This window comes from Papaver somniferum, chromosome 3, assembly GCF_003573695.1.
Source record: "Papaver somniferum cultivar HN1 chromosome 3, ASM357369v1, whole genome shotgun sequence".
In the NCBI taxonomy this organism is placed as follows: domain Eukaryota; kingdom Viridiplantae; phylum Streptophyta; class Magnoliopsida; order Ranunculales; family Papaveraceae; genus Papaver; species Papaver somniferum.
Window position 1 is genome coordinate 199,950,399 of NC_039360.1, and position 17,304 is coordinate 199,967,702.

General features: G+C 37.3%; 1 protein-coding gene across 1 annotated transcript; it reads left to right on the forward strand.

The window, feature by feature from the left end:
* Positions 1 to 286: 286 nt before the first annotated feature.
* On the forward strand, positions 287 to 2,322 carry LOC113362258 (the record flags this gene model as incomplete). The annotated part of the gene is made up of 5 exons (XM_026605185.1): positions 287 to 379; positions 1,107 to 1,289; positions 1,368 to 1,371; positions 1,493 to 1,849; positions 2,096 to 2,322. Coding segments are annotated over 5 exons (864 nt in total), but the record flags the coding sequence as incomplete, so codon positions are not given.
* Between the last annotated feature and the right edge of the window lie 14,982 nt (positions 2,323 to 17,304).

Genomic DNA, 17,304 nt, shown 5'->3' on the forward strand with positions numbered 1-17,304 from the left:
TACCCTAGTTCCTTCTTTAGAAGAGCCTCCTAAGTTGGACCTAAAACCATTGCCAGATACCCTGAAGTATGTGTTTTTAGGCCCGTCTGAGACTTTACCTGTGATTGTTTCTTCCGACTTGGATAGAGATCAGGAAAGTAGGCTAGTAACCGTCCTTCAAAACAACAAGGAAGCTTTAGGGTGGACCATAGCAGACATTAAGGGTATAAGTCCTACTGTTTGTATGCATCAGATCTATTTAGAGGAAGACACCAAACCTTCTAGGGAGATGCAACGTCGACTAAACCCCAATATGAAAGAAGTAGTTCGAACTGAGGTTCTTAAGCTATTAGATGCAGGCATTATCTACCCTATTTCAGACAGTAAGTGGGTCAGCCCCGTTCAGGTTGTTCCCAAGAAATCTGGTATTACTGTAGTCCAGAATGATAACAATGAGTTAATCCCGACCCGAGTGACCACGGGTTGGCGTTTGTATTGATTGACTTAGGAAATTGAACAAGGTCACTAGGAAGGACCACTTTCCCCTTCCCTTCATCGACCAGATGCTAGAGAGATTAGCTGGACATAGTCACTACTGCTTTTTAGATGGCTACTCTGGATATAATCAGATCGTTATTTCCCCAGAAGACCAGGAGAAAACCACTTTTACCTGTCCCTTTGGTACCTTTGCGTATAGACGCATGCCTTTCGGGCTATGTAATGCCCCTGCGACTTTTCAGCGTTGCATGATGAGCATATTTTCTGACATGGTAGAACGGTTCTTAGAGGTCTTTATGGATGATTTTTCAGTGTTTGGTTCGTCTTTCGATGAGTGCTTGCATCATTTGTCATTAGTTTTGACTAGGTGTAAGGAAAAGAATTTAGTGCTTAATTGGGAGAAATGTCACTTTATGGTTCGTTCAGGAATTGTTCTAGGGCATATTGTATCTTCAAAGGGTATAGAGGTAGATAGAGCCAAAGTTGACCTTATTAAAACTTTACCGGTCCCAAAAACCGTAAGAGATATTAGGTCATTCTTAGGGCATGCTGGTTTTTATCGTCGTTTCATTAAGGATTTTAGCTTGATGTCTAGACCTCTTTGCAATTTGCTTGCAAAAGATGTTAAGTTTGTCTTTGATGATGCTTGTTTAGAGGCTTTTGAGAAGCTTAAGTCATTACTCACTACCGCCCCCATAGTCCAGGCACCCAACTGGAACCTACCCTTTGAGATCATGTGTGATGCTTCAGATTATGCTATTGGTGTTGTGCTAGGTCAGCGAGAAAATAAGTTACTTCATGTGATTTACTATGCTAGAAAACTCTGAATGATGCCCAGTTGAACTATACCACTACCGAGAAGGAACTATTAGCCATTGTGTTTGCCTTAGACAAGTTTAGACCCTATCTCTTAGGTTCTAAGATCATCATATATACTGATCATGCTGCTTTAAAATATCTTTTGTCTAAGAAGGATACTAAACCTAGATTGATTAGGTGGATCTGTTGTTGCAAGAGTTTTCTCCAGACATTAGAGACAAAAAGGGTGCCGAAAATGTTGTAGCAGATCACTTGTCTAGGCTAGTTGTTAGTTCCCCAGATGATTCCCTTCCTATAAGGGATAGCTTTCCTGATGAACAATTGTTCTTTGTTACCCAATTACCTTGGTATGCGAATATAGTGAACTATCTTGTTACTGGTCGAATGCCCCAACATTGGGGTAAACAAGATCGTTCTAGATTTTTAGCCGAGGTTAAGCACTTCTTTTGGGATGATCCTTATTTGTTTAAGTATTGTCCAGACCAGATTATTAGGAGATGTATACCTGAGAGTGACCAGTCCAGTATTATTTCCTTTTGTCATGATCATGCTTGTGGGGGTCACTTTAGTGCTAAGAAGACTGCTGCTAAGATATTGCAGTGTGGATTCTATTGGCCTTCGTTGTTTAAAGACTCCCATAGTTACTGTGTTACTTGTGAACGTTGCCAGAAATTAGGAACCATTTCCCGTAGGAACATGATGCCCTTGAACCCGATTCTGATTGTTGAGGTCTTTGATGTGTGGGGTATTGACTTTATGGGTCCGTTCCCTAATTCTTTTGGTAACCTATACATCCTTGTCGCTGTAGACTATGTCTCTAAGTGGATTGAAGCGGTTGCGTGTAAAACCAATGACCATAGGGTTGTGATAGAGTTCTTGAAAGAAAATATACTTACACGTTTTGGTACACCGCGAGCTATAATTAGTGATGGAGGGTCGCACTTTTGTAATGGACCTTTTAGGCTTTTAATGAAGAAATATGGTATTACTCATAAGGTAGCTACCCCGTATCATCCACAGACTAGTGGTCAAGTTGAGGTTTCCAATAGGGAGATAAAACGTATATTAGAGAAAACAGTTAATCCTAATCGGAAAGACTGGTCGTCTAGGCTTACTGATGCCTTATGGGCTTACCGTACTGCGTTTAAGACTCCTATTGGAATGTCGCCTTATCGGCTTGTTTATGGCAAGGCATGTCATTTACCTGTTGAGTTAGAACATAGAGCTTATTGGGCTGTTAAGCAGCTAAATTTTTCACTCGACAAGGCAGGAGCCCATAGGAAACTCCAGCTCAATGAGTTGGAAGAGATTCGTAGAGATGCGTATGATAGTGCGAAGGAGTATAAGAACAAAATGAAACTTGTGCATGATAGGAATATTCTAAGAAGACATTTTCTCCAGGTCAAAAAGTTCTTCTGTATGATACCCGCTTACATCTTTTCCCTGGGAAGTTGCGTTCTCGGTGGACGGGTCCTTTTATTGTTCGCACTGTTTTTCCTCATGGAGCTGTTGAAATTAAGTCACCGGATGGTAGTAGTTCTTCGAAGGTTAACGGTCAGAGATTGAAACCCTTTTTAGAGCCCTTCCTACAGGTGATGTTGAGGAGGTCCCTCTGGAGGACCCTGTTTACCCTTGATTGACCATCGAGGCGGATTGTATGTTGTATATTAGTTTTTGATTTTCTTCACCCAGGTACTATCTTTCCAACTTCTCCTCGTGTTATGTTACTTTTGGTACTGCTCTTTCATTAGAAACATTGAGGACAATGTTAGATTTAAGTTTGGGGGTGGGGAAGAAACTTTTAGTCGCATTTTTGAAACTTCTAGCGTCACATAGTACCCGGTTAGCTAAGTTTACATACTGTTTCTCACCGAAAAGATAGAAATTGGAATGCTAGAGATAACAACCTATTGAGACATTAGAGAAAAAGACATTGAGATCCTTGAAATTCAGGAGAGAATTTGTTCCTTTTAGAGGGTAACCGTGATGGACCTAACCATCCATGATGGAAAGGCAAGTAGGTCAGAAGGAAATGCCAGAAAGATAGAGCAACCTCACAATGTAGTCTTAGTTACTGGATTACGACTCTCTCTCAGTAGAAACATATCATCATCAACAAGCGGAGTGACATCAAAAATTTATGAAAAAGTTGAAGACGTTTAAGGTTTAGAAGCAACAATAAAGGAATAATTCAAAAATCAAAGTTGAAGACTTAGTTACAAGAAGTTACAAGAGCAAATGATATAAGTTGTTGAAGTTCATGATATCAAGACATCACAAGTTGTGAAGATCCAAGTTCTAAAGTCCTTCTCTCATGGCCATGTAAATTTTTGTATTGTAAAAAAATGAAAAAAATGAAAAAAAAAAATGAAAAAAAAAAAATTTGAAAAATTGAAAAATGAAAAATGAAAAAAAAAAAAACATTATTACGTTCTTTTTGTTCAATAAGGCCATAGGGAAGAAGAAATTTATAAGTCAAGCAAGAAATCGAAGAGAAGAGTTAATTGTCAAGGTTCTATGAGGTTCGAGAGTTTATCATCAACAGTTGAAGACCGAAGAAGACATTATTTCTACTGAGCACTGTGAGAGAGTCGAAGAAAGATGCATTTTGGTTGCTTTGTTAGTCTGCTTTCAATCTGGCACAAGATCTTTCTAGCACTGGTTTAACTCATCACACGTAATTAGTCCAGCTGTGTAGCAGATGTCCCTCTCATCTTTATCTTTCTCCTAATCTTATCCAGCTGTAAAGCAGCGGACACATCTTACAATGTTTATCTAGATGTGTAGCGGATATCTCTTTATCTAGCAGTCGTGCGGATGTGTCTCCCCTTTTCTTCAGTCAGCTTTAGAGCTGACACCTTTAATTTCTCTGGCATTCTAGTTACTTGGAGATAGGTTGAGAATATCTATGTCCTCATAGCTCTTTGGATACTTGTGACCAATTAGAAGTCTTGGTTTTTGTGGGTACACCTCTGGTAAACCCTCCGGAGACAACACTCCGCCACTAGGGCCACCTAGGGGTTCAAATGATTTTCCTTTCTAGAATAAATTTGCTCGAGGACTAGCAAATAATAAGATTGGGGGTATTTGATAGACACATTTTTGTGTCTAATTTGTCCTCAATGTCCATATTGTTGTAACTCTATTTTTGTACTAATATTGTGTTTTTATGTATTTTTAGGAAATAAACATTTTTGGAAAAATCAGCTCGAAAAGTTTCCCGGGGCACCCTTGAAGGACATTTATTATTCGGACTCTCATTTTGGTTAGGGGCAACCAAATTACTAAGGGGCACCTCAGTTGGGCATTTGCTATTTGCACCTCCATTCTGGATAGGGGGACACCATCTTCTTCCTTTGAATTCTGTTTTTGGGCGGGAAAATGGAACACTAAACTGGCAGCGCTTAGATTCACGAATTGGACGTGATTTCATGATATTTAATGGCTGATTTTTGGTAGGAAGTTGTGATATGGCCTATCAAACATGTTGGGGGCTTTTGGTTCGATCGAAATTGGCTAGAATCGTCTAGGAAATTCACGAGTTGGGAACAGGGCAGTTTATGTCTGTCACGGGTTTGAGAGAATTTTTGGAGGAATTCGAACGTGTTCTGATGATGCATGGAGGACTCTAACACACTTTTGGACCGTGTAGAAGACAATTAAGGTGAGTTTCCATGAAATTAATAGCTCCAGATACGTAATCGAAATAAAAAAGGAAAAAAATATATATTATGAACTTTCCGAGTAATGGAAGATTTTTGGGAGTTATTGCAAAGGATTTCGTCTACCTGTTGAGTATAAAAACACTTCTGGGGTAGAGTATATGAGTTTGGAAAGTCATTGGGAGAGATTTAGAGCCGAGAGAATCGAAAGAAGAGGTCGACAGCAAAAGAAGTTCTGTTGCTGCTCAGCCAAGAACACGAAGAACATTTACAGTCCAGGAAAGTCGTTGATTAGTGTCGCATATTTGCGACAATTCTCAGTTCCTTTCCCGCGTCTTCACAATAGTGCTTACAGCACTTCAGTTGTGCCGTTCTTCCTGACGCTTCCTATGTGTCGCAACGGACGGTCTTAAAATCGATTTTCCTATTATTTCATCATTTGTAATCAACTTGTGAGCATCAATAAAATCTTTTGAGTATTTTTCCAACATGATGAGAGGCTAAATTCTTGGTGATTGAGGCAATGGAGGATCTATTCACTCATGTTTGATTGGTAATATTTTTATTTATAATTTCGTTAATTATTTATTTTGTTTAATTCACTTGGATAAATATATTAAAAAAAAAGATAAAATGGTTTTCTTAATTATTTGTGAATCAGTTTGATGTTTTATGCTTAGAATAATTCTTTGATAAATCATGCTTAAGGATTACAACTTAATATTTGGACACCTTTTAAATTAAAAAGTGATTTAATAAGAAAAAGTGCTTAATAATAATTTCTGAAATATTATTTATAACCAATCAACTTGAAGTAATAGTGAATCCTGAGCCTTAATCTCACTTTATATCTTGACATCACTCTTTGAAAATTAATTTGCTTTATTTTTATTAAATCTAAAAAAAAAAAGAGTTACCTTCACAAGTTCGAAAAGAACCCAGTTTTCACCACTATCTACAACAACTTTTGAAAAAACATCAAAGATCCCTAAACTGTCTTGTGATTAAGGAGACTGATTTGTCAATATCTTCATCCAAAAAATCATCCTCAGACTGATCATCCTCAGAGACATAAACACTTTTACCTTTATCAAGTAATTTAGTGTTCTTCTGTGCTTTAAAGGCAACATCCTTTCCGATTTTGGATTTTTCTCATGATCAAAGATCTCTAGCTTTCCAACCAAAGTGTTTCTGGAAAGATTATCAAGGTCATTTCCCTCAACGATGGCATGCTTCTTAGACTCGTATCTAGATGGCAGCGATCTGAGAATTTTCACCACAATGTCCTTTTCAGGAATAGTCTTACCCAATGCAAAAGATGCATGAACAATTTCAGACACTTTGTGATTAAACTCATCATATGTATCTTCATATACCATACGAAGGTTCTCCCAATCGGAATAAAGGTTTTGAAGCATAGATTCCTTTTTACTGGAGTTACCTTCAAATACGGTTTCTAAGATATCCCAAACATCTTTAGACCTACTAAAATTTGACACATGGTGCTGAAGATTTGGGGTAATGACATGTATGATTGCATTCAAACCGTCGGAATTTTGCTTTGCATCAAGTATCTCGGCCGGACTGTATTCACCAATATTCTTGGGAACGTTTACATCTCCATCTGCCACAACGGGAGCATCATAGCCATTAACAACATATACCCATGATTGAAAATCATGTGCTTGAAGAAAAGCTCGCATAGCAATTTTCCACCATAAGTAATTAGATCCATCGAAGACTGGTGGTACGTTAATAGAGATAGCACCTTTGTCCATAGATTCAGACCGCTACAAACACAGACTTGTAAGGCTTGAACGTGTTTGCCTGCTCTGATACCAATTGAAAAAACGGGGGTCTAACAACACCACCCAATATTTCTCTTAGCAATCTGTATGGACAAACTCGAATATACTTTTAAGAGAATCAACAAGACTCAATCAATTAAAAGTACATCAACGAGTTTATATCTCTCTCTTGATTTTATTTACTCAAGCAAGACTGCGAGTTCTAATCAAATAGAAGGAATAACTTGGATGGTATCAAAGACCAATATCCAAGGATCAATTAATATCAATCAACAACCAAAGGTCGGATTTCCAATTAAATGATTCAAACGCACAACCTGTATTATTTCAATTATAAAGATAAAAAAATATAATGCGAAAATTTAAATAACACAGACACCAAAAATTTTGTTAACGAGGAAACCGCAAATGCAGAAAACCCCCGGGACCTAGTCCAGTTGAAGCCACACATTGTATTAAACCGTTACACACACTAGCCTACTCCAAGATAACTTCGGACTGGACTGTAGTTGAACCCCAATCAATCTCCCACTGATCCAAGGTACAATTATGCTCCTATGCCTCTGATCCCAGCAGGATAGTGCGCACTTGATTTCCTTAGCTGATCTCACCCACAACTAAGAGTTGCTACGATCCAAAATCGCAGGCTTTAATAATAAACAAATATGTCTCCCACAGACAAGTCTATCAAAGGATCAATCTGTCTCCCAAAGATAAACCCTAAAGGTTTTGTTACGTCTTTTGATAATAATCAAGGTAAACATGAACCAATTGATAATCCGGTCTTATATTCCCGAAGAACAACCTAGATTAATCAATCACCTCACAACAATCTTAATTGTATGGTAGCGAAACAAGATGTTTTGGAATCACAAACGATAAGACGAAGGTGTTTGTGATTACTTTTTATATCTTGCCTATCGGAGATATCAAATCTCAAGCCAATCAATATGATTGTACTCGTACGATAGAAGATGCAAGATCAGATCACACAACTACGATAAAAGTAGTATCGGTCTGGCTTCACAATCCCAATGAAGTCTTTAAGTCGTTTAACCCGGTTTGAGAAAAGAAAACCATAGGGTTAAAGGAAAATCGACTCTAGTATGCAAACTAGTATCACACATAGGGTGTGGGGATTAGTTTTGCACAATACTAGATGTCTCCTATATATAGTCTTTCAAATCAGGGTTTTGCCTTGGTTACAAAGCAAACAATATCCACCGTTAAATGAAAACCTGATTTAGATTCAAGCTAATATTTCTCAACCGTTAGATCGAAAACTTAGCTTGTTATATACACTTAAACTACACACGCTTCTAAGTTTGTTAACCGTACCCAAACGTGTGTATTGTTGGTTCAATAATAATCAACCAAAAGGTTAGCCATATGAGCATTTCATATCAACTATGTTCTTCTTCACCATAACTAGTTCAAATGACTCATATGAACTAGTTAAGAGAGTTGTTCAATTGCAAGGAAATCTCATGTAATACACAAGACACAATTGAAGCAAAGATGATTTGATTCACTCGAGTCGGTTCATGAACTTTTATTTCCACGGTTTGAAAACTGCATTCCTTAGTCTTTATAAGTTTAAGTTCAGATATCATGTTCATATATATAACCTTTCTCAAGTTCGCAGACTAGGTTCGCGGACTTAGGAAACCGGTAGAGTTTACATACTCCAGCAAAAAATCTCGGCAAAGACTTTCCGCCGGTTCACAGACTGGGTTCGCGGACTGGGTAGTTCCTCAACTCCAGCATAATTTCTCGGGATGAGAAGTTCGGTAGTTCGCGGACTTGGCTCACGCCATTCTCCGGTTTCTCTTGATCAACAAAGTTCGCAAACTTTGATTCAAGGAATAAGACTTATACATAAATGTGTTTCCACAAAAATGTTTATGTCCACCATAGGTTATGTAATCTAAACTCTCATTTCAATCATTGAAACATTCTAGAGGACGTTATGTAGTTGTTACACCATTTCTCGTCAAAGCAATTTTCAAAGTGAATGAAACATATCATGACTTTCGTCACTAGGTAAAGATAAACTTGATCGAAGCGAAAAGCTTACCAACACATATTTCGAGATATAGATAGGCGAGGTATACTCGGCTCGAAATACAAAAAGTGTATAATCCAGTCTATATATATAGCATACGACTTCTTGTCTCAAAGAGTAGGAGATAGAGTAGATAGACTTTTGAGTGACAGATAAATTCAAGTCTTCACATACATTTTTATCGAGAATTTTAACCGGTTCCTTGAGTAGTTCTTCTTCTTGTATTATGAATCGCCATGAATTCCTTGAGCTCAACTACACTTTTCTATCCTAGTTCGAGACTTAGCTATAATAGACTAGAAATCAAGACTTGTAGTTTTGATCACTAACATTGAAAAACATGCTTGAGATAGCAACGCATGCGAGGTCGACCGATCAATGCTCTAACAATCTCCCCCTTTTCAATTTTAGTGACAAAACTATCAATACATATGGAATACAAAAAGGATAAGAAACTTTAGTGGCTCCTATTCCATAGTCTAATCTTCAACATTACTCGAAATCTTCATCACTTTCAAGTACTCCAATGATCCCAAAGGTTGTAAGTTTAGTATCACCATTGTTGAAGATTCGTAGATATAACAATGAGAAAGCATCGATCTCGATCATTGTTATACAGTGTCATAGTATTATTACACTGTGTCAAAGTCCAATTATATCACAACTTCAACAATAATACTATGGTGATATGTATCACTCCCCTATAGTCAATACTCCGTCTCACATGGAACCCCCGCCCCCACCCCCCCACCACCCCCTCCCACCCCCACCCCCCCCCCCCCCCACCCCTTACATAATGATCCGAAAACTATATGTATTTGTAGTGTGAACTACATATTAATTCTCCCCCTTTTTGTCAATAAAATTGGCAAAGGTACAAGAACGGGATCATAATGAAATTTCCGTAAGAGATATTTCATGACCAAAAGAAGAATACATACCAACTTAATTTGGATGCAATCATATAGCCGAAGCTAATAGCATTCATCAAGGAGTTTAAAGATACAAGATAACCCCTCTAATATTCCACAGCCGCACTCCCCACAAATATATAGCAATTAAGCACAAGTTGAAAAGAACTCTCCCCCATTTGATGTCATTCCCGAAAGAACAACAAGAGCGACCTTAATTTCAAAAGAAAAGAAGGATTTTATTGGACACCAAAAACCAAGAGAATGATTTCCTATATCCAAAAACTCAATCAAATTAATCACAAGTAAATCCATGATTAATTTAATCGAAATACACAATCAAATTAAACACACAAGGTGATCAACTTAATTGATTATGCTCAACATAAGAAAAACTTACGGAACATATGACTAACATAACCATTAGACAATGATTAGGATAGGTGTTCATATATTCAACACAAAGGCTTATGGAATATATGAATACTCAACTAGACTAATTACAAGAGAACCCATAATTAATCTAATTGGAATACACAATCAAACTAATCACGAAAGTAATCAATTTAATTGTCAATTTTTTTGCTCGACATAAGAGAACTTTCGGAGCAATAACTAAATAACCAAACGAGATGATTAATTTAGTTCAAAATTCTCGACATAACATACCTCACGGAACAACCAACAAATCCAATCATAAAATAATCAACTTCGTTGTATCGTGCTCAACATAAGACACATTACAGAGCCTCACAGTAATACTTAGGATATGGATAAATAAAGATCTTTACTGTGGAATACACAAGGATTCATTATGTCTTCCATCATTATATTCATAACAACATTAATAGAAATAATCCTTGAAAACAAAAGATTTTAACCTATCTTCCATCAAAGAATTGACAATATAGGCTTAACTTTTGTATTTGTCAAAAGTCTATTCATCCTTTAATCAATAGTGAATACCAATTCATGAACGACTTTACTTTTGACAATATATGGGAACTTCAAGTTCACGGACGTAAACATACATATCCCATAACAAATTGCAATATAACAAATCATAAAGATTAATACTGCAAAAACATCATCCTCCAAATATTTTTAGAATTTTAAACCCAAACACCTAAAAAAGAAACAAGAAGATGAAAAATAATATCTATGTGTAGTCACAATCATTGTTATTCACGTACTAGTTATTCTTCCAACTAAGCCAAAAAGAAGACATACTGGGCAACGATGTCTTTGAAAAATTCTTTATCATTCCCGAGCTCTTTGTCGTCCACAGCCATTGGAACATAAGGTTCATGAATGAAAGAGTTGATATCAACGAACCGTCTTGGCTGATGATGTCGAACCAGGGCCTTCTGAATTCCCTATGTTCTCATCCTTCAACTCATCAAGAACATCGGAAAACTTCTGAGAGTTAGGAGGGACAGTCCTTGGCTTTCTTGTATTCCTCCTCTTTCTTTTCAGTGAAGGAGTTACTGGAGATTTTTCTTTTTCCTTGATTGATGGCTTAACAATCATATTGACATCTTTTCCATCCAAAGACATGATGCTTATAGAACAATTATAAACAATTGGTTTTTGTGAGTGGAATTCACAATCTCATTAAGCAGTCTTAAGATATAAAAGATATCAGAGAGGAAAAAGGAATGTAGGGTTCGCAACCTTTAACCAGGTTCGTGGACATCCAACTCTAAACCCTATAAAGAGTAGAATTGTCGATAATAACCCTTTACTTTATTTGATAGACAAACTAAAATAAAAACTTTTCCTAAAGCCTGAGCGGTACACAATCTTATCTCTTTTGATCAGGCACATGAGACAAGATTTACCAAACAACACAATCAATTTGTGTTGTGGTGAACAACAATTTGTCCACCATTTTACTCTAGAGAGGAATCCTCAGACTTCTGTCTATCAAAGCGGTTTAACCATACCTTCTTCTCTAATGGTCTTATTTTGTCTTTGGAAACCAACTTCTTAGACGAAGATAAAACCTTACATACCTCAGCAGTCTTCTGAGCAAGTTTAAGCTTCCTTTCCAATCGATTTTCTCTTCGTTGAAGTTTGTTGGCGTGCCTCACATGATGTTTGTACTTGTAACATCTTGATACTTCAAGACCCTTATGAGAACAAAACGAGCACGTCAAACTTGGATAGTATTTAGGCATCTGTGGTGTGAACGCAGCTAAACACGTAGTAGATCCTAAAACATTACAACCAGAGTTTCCAAAGGATGGGTCAATTGATTCTTCCAGCTCGATTGGATTCTCTTATTTACCGAAACCATCAATATTGATATATGTATTGCTACAATTATCAAAATCAATGTTTTCAGATAGAAGACCGACACTTGATTTCCTGTCTTCCTCAGAATCATAGACCTCAGACATCTCATGAAGTGTTACAGCAAGACCTTTGTTCCCAGTGCATTTTCTACGATTTGGGCACTCGTTTTCAAAATGATCAAAACCTTTACACTTAAAGCACTGTGGCATATCCTCGTCATCAGCCTCGTCAGCATCCCTGTTTTTAGGAAGAACGCGATTGTGAGGTTTATCTGATGACCTAGGTCCGTCTCTTGAAAACCGTTTACTTCTCTTCAATAGAAGATCCCCTAAACTGTCTTGTGATCAAGGAGACTGATTTGTCAAGATCTTCATCCAAAAAATCATCCTCAGACTGATCATCCTCAGAGACATAAACACTTTTACCTTTATCAAGTAATTTAGTGTTCTTATGTGCTTTAAAGGCAACATCCTTTCCGATTTTGGATTTTGCTCATGATCAAAGATCTCTAGATTTCCAACCAATGTGTTTCTGGAAAGATTATCAAGGTTATTTCCCTCAATGATGGCATGCTTCTTAGACTCGTATCTAGATGGCAGCGATCTGAGAATTTTCAGCACAATGTCCTTTTCAGGAATAGTCTTACCCAATGCAAAAGATGCATTATTTCGTATACTTTGTGATTAAACTCATCAAATGTATCTTCATCTGCCATACGAAGGTTCTCCCAATCGGAATTAAGGTTTTGAAGCCTAGATTCCTTTTCACTGGAGTTACCTTCAAATACGGTTTATAAGATATCCCAAACATCTTTAGACCTACTGCAATTTGACACATGGTGCTGAAGATTTGGGGTAATGGCATGTATGATTGCATTCAAACCGTCGGAATTTTGCTTTGCAACGAGTATCTCGGCCGGACTGTATTCACCAATATTCTTGGGAACGTTTACATCTCCATCTGCCACAACGGGAGCATCATATCCATTAACAACATATACCCATGATTGAAAATCATGTGCTTGAAGAAAAGCTCGCATAGCAATTTTCCACCATAAGTAATTAGATCCATCGAAGACTGGTGGTACGCTAATAGAGATAGCTTATCTGTCCATAGATTCAGACTGCTACAAACACAGACTTGTAAGGTCTTGAACGTGTTTGCCTGCTCTGATACCAATTGAAAAAACGGGGGTCTAACAACACCACCCAATATTTCTCTTAGCAATCTGTATGGACAAACTCGAATATACTTTTAAGAGAATCAACAAGACTCAATCAATTAAAAGTACATCAAAGAGTTTATATCTCTGTCTTGATTTTATTTACTCAAGCAAGACTGCGAGTTCTAATCGAATACAAGGAATAACTTGGATGGTATCAAAGACCAATATCCAAGGATCAATTACTATCAATCAACAACCAAAGGTCGGATTTCCAATTGAATGATTCAAACGCACAACCTGTATTATTTCAATTATAAAGATAAAACAATATAATGCGGAAATTGAAATAACACAGACACCAAAATTTTTGTTAACGAGGAAACCGCAAATGCAGAAAAACCTCGGGACCTAGTCCAGATTGAACACACACTGTATTAAGCCGCTACACACACTAGCCTACTCCAAGCTAACTTCGGACTGGACTGTAGTTGAACCCCAATCAATCTCCCACTGATCCAAGGTACTGTTATGCTCCTACATCTCTGATCCCAACAGGATACTGCGCAGTTGATTCCTTAGCTGATCTCACCCACAACTAAGAGTTGCTACGATCCAAAATCGCAGGCTTTAACAATAAACAAATATGTCTCCCACGGAAAATTCTATCAAAGGATCAATTTATCTCCCACAGATAAACCCTAAAGGTTTTGTTCCGTCTTTTGATAATAATCAAGGTGAACAGGAACCAATTGATAATCCGGTCTTATATTCCCGAAGAACAACCTAGATTAATCAATCACCTCACAACAATCTTAATCGTATGGTAGCGAAACAAGATTTTTTGGAATCACAAACGATGAGACGAAGGTGTTTGTGATTACTTTTTATATCTTGCCTATCAGAGATATCAAATCTCAATCCAATCAATATGATTGTACTCGTACGATAGAAGATTCAAGATCAGATCACACAACTACGATAAAAGGAGTATCGGTCTGGCTTCACAATCCCAATGAAGTCTTTAAGTCGTTTAACCCGGTTTGAGAAAAGAATACCAGAGGGTTAAAGGAGAATCGACTCTAGTATGCAAACTAGTATCACACGTAGGGTGTGGGGATTAGTTTTGCATAATACTAGATGTATCTTATATATAGTCTTTCAAATCAGGGTTTTGCCTTGGTTACAAAGAAAAAAATATCCACCGTTAGATGAAACCCTGATTTAGATTCAAGCTAAAATTTCTCAACCGTTAGATCGAAAACTTAGCTTGTTGTACACACTTGAACTACACACCTCTAGGTTTGTTAACCGTACCCAAACGTGTGTATTGTTGGTTCAATAATAGTCAACCAAAAGGTTAGCCATATGAGCATTTCATATCAACGATGTTATTCTTCACCATAACTAGTTCAAATGACTCATATGAACTAGTTAAGAGAGTTGTTCAATTGCAAGGAAATCTCATGTAATACACAAGACAAAATTGAAGCAAAGATGATTTGATTCACTCGAATCGGTTCATGAACTTTTATAGACACGGTTTGAAAACTGCATTCCTTAGTCTTTATAAGTTTAAGTTCAGAAATCATCTTCAGATATATAACCTTTCTCAAGTTCGCAGACTAGGTTCGCGGACTTAAGCAACCGGTAGAGTTTACATACTCCAGTAGAAAATCTCGGCAAAGACTTTCCGCCGGTTCACAGACTGGGTTCGCGGACTGGGTTCGTGGATTGGGTAGTTCGTCAACTCCAGCAGAATTTCTCGGGATGAGAAGTTCGGTAGTTCGCGGAATTGGATCACGCCATTCTCCGATTTCTCTTGATCAACAAATTTCGCAAACTTTGGTTCAAGGAATATGACTTATACATAAATGTATTTCCACAATAATGTTTATATCCAACATTGGTTATGTAATCTAAACTCTCAATTAAATCATTGAAACATTCTTAGATGACGTTATATAGTTGTTACACCATTTCTCGTCAAAGCAATTTTCAAAGTGATTGAAACATATCATGACTTTCGTCACTAGGTAAAGATAAACTTGATCGAAGCGAAAAGCTTACCAACACATATTTCGAGATATAGATAGGCGAGGTATACTCGGCTCTAAATACCAAATGTTTATAATCCATTATATATATATAACATACGACTTCTTGTCTCACAGAGTAGGAGATAGAGTAGATAGACTTTTGAGTGACAGATAAGTTCAAGTCTTCACATACCTTTTTGTCGAGAAGTTCTACCGGTTCCTTGAGTAGTTCTTCTTCTTGTATGATGAATCGCCATGAATTCCTTGAGCTGAACTACACTTTTCTATCCTAGTCCGAGACTTAGCTATAATAGACTAGAAATCAAGACTTATAGTTTTGATCACTAACATTGACAAACATGCTTGAGATAGAAACGCATGCGAGGTCGACCGAGAAATGCTCTAACACTAACCACAAGAGAACCCATGATTAATTTAATAGGAAATGCTCAACATAAGAAAACTTACGGAGTCGTACAGTATATACATAAAAAATTATCGATCAGGGAAGATCAATACTGCGGAATAAACAAAGATTCATTCTATCTTTCATCACTATTTGCATAATGACATATAATAGACTTAATCTTTGTAAACAAAAGATCATCCTATCTTACATCAATATTTGCATAATGACATAATAGGCTTAACTTTTGTTTGTCAAAAGTTCATTCAATCTTTTGTCAATACTTGCATATCGACATATGAAAGACTTAACCATTGATCTTATTTAACTGTACTTCTTATGGATCTAACACTTGTAGCAATTTAATTGAAAGATAAAATCATTCAAGGATAAACATAGATGTTACTACAACCAGTAAAACAACTGTTCAAAAGTAGATCAACATAAGAAGTTCAGTAAATACAAGGATTAATCACTCAACTCATAAAAATCCCTTTCAATTTCATAGAATTTCTCAGCCAGTTCAGGATGAGTTGTCTGAGTATAGTCCAGCTTCTCTTTCAAGACTTCATTTTCTTGCTGAAGACGGATGAGTTCAGAGATGGGTGTTGCAGGTGTTTTGGCCATCTTTCTGACACTATTCATGGATAAGACTTTCGGTCCTCCAAGATTGGTTCCGACTGCCACAATGCTAAATTGAGCAAATCCTTGAGATAAGACAGGGAAAACCAGGGGCCTTCTTTGAAATTGTCTAACACTTATCATTTGACGAACAATAAGGCCACAAAAATCAATGTTCCTCCTTTCTTCAACATAATAAACCAGTTCAATAAGAGGTCTGGTCCATAGTTGTCTGTCAATTGTGTTGGGCATCAGATTAGCCACCAGAAGTTTTCGAGCAATATTGAGGAATAAATCAGTATCATGAACATCAATTTTCCCTTCGTGCCAAGGAGAAATCTTACCAATGAGAAAGTTCGAGAGACCCTCTGGAGTAGGTCTCGAGTGCTCAGGAGGTGGCAAGAAAAAATCACTGGTTTGTGGCAAGCACATCAGTTCAGCAACTACTTGTCGATTTACAAGGAAGGTTGTTCCATCGACAATGGTTTTGAAAGAGCAGTTGACAGTATCAGGCTTATGTAGGTTTGCATAAAATTGAGCAGTTAGCTCCGTATAGGCAGTTCCCATGGGACGATGAATGATACCCCATTCGTGATTTTCAAAGAACCTAGACAGACCATCTATCTTAAGGACTGAGGTTTTGTAAATCCTCTCCATGATAGGTTTCTTAGTGCTATATTCCACATAGTAATTACGATCCTTAGTGTTCACAAACTTAATTCTCAGACTAGGGTCAAGAAAAGCTTCTTCATGATTTTGAGTACCCGAACTCTCACCATGGTTAGCTCTCTTCCTAAACGCCTTTTTTCTTTTGGTAAAAATAGTAAAAGAGAAGATCGAAGAACTTACTTCGTTCGTGAGATGATAGCAACGGTGAAGTACCGGAAATGTAGGGAAGAAGGAAATAGAAACCAACCCCATGAGTAGTTCTTCGTTGTGATTCCAAAGAGCCCAAGAACACTCAAAACAATTGAGAAACAGGGTTGATGGGAAATGGAGAGATATGAGTTGTTGGTTTCGTTTTCTTTCGTACACG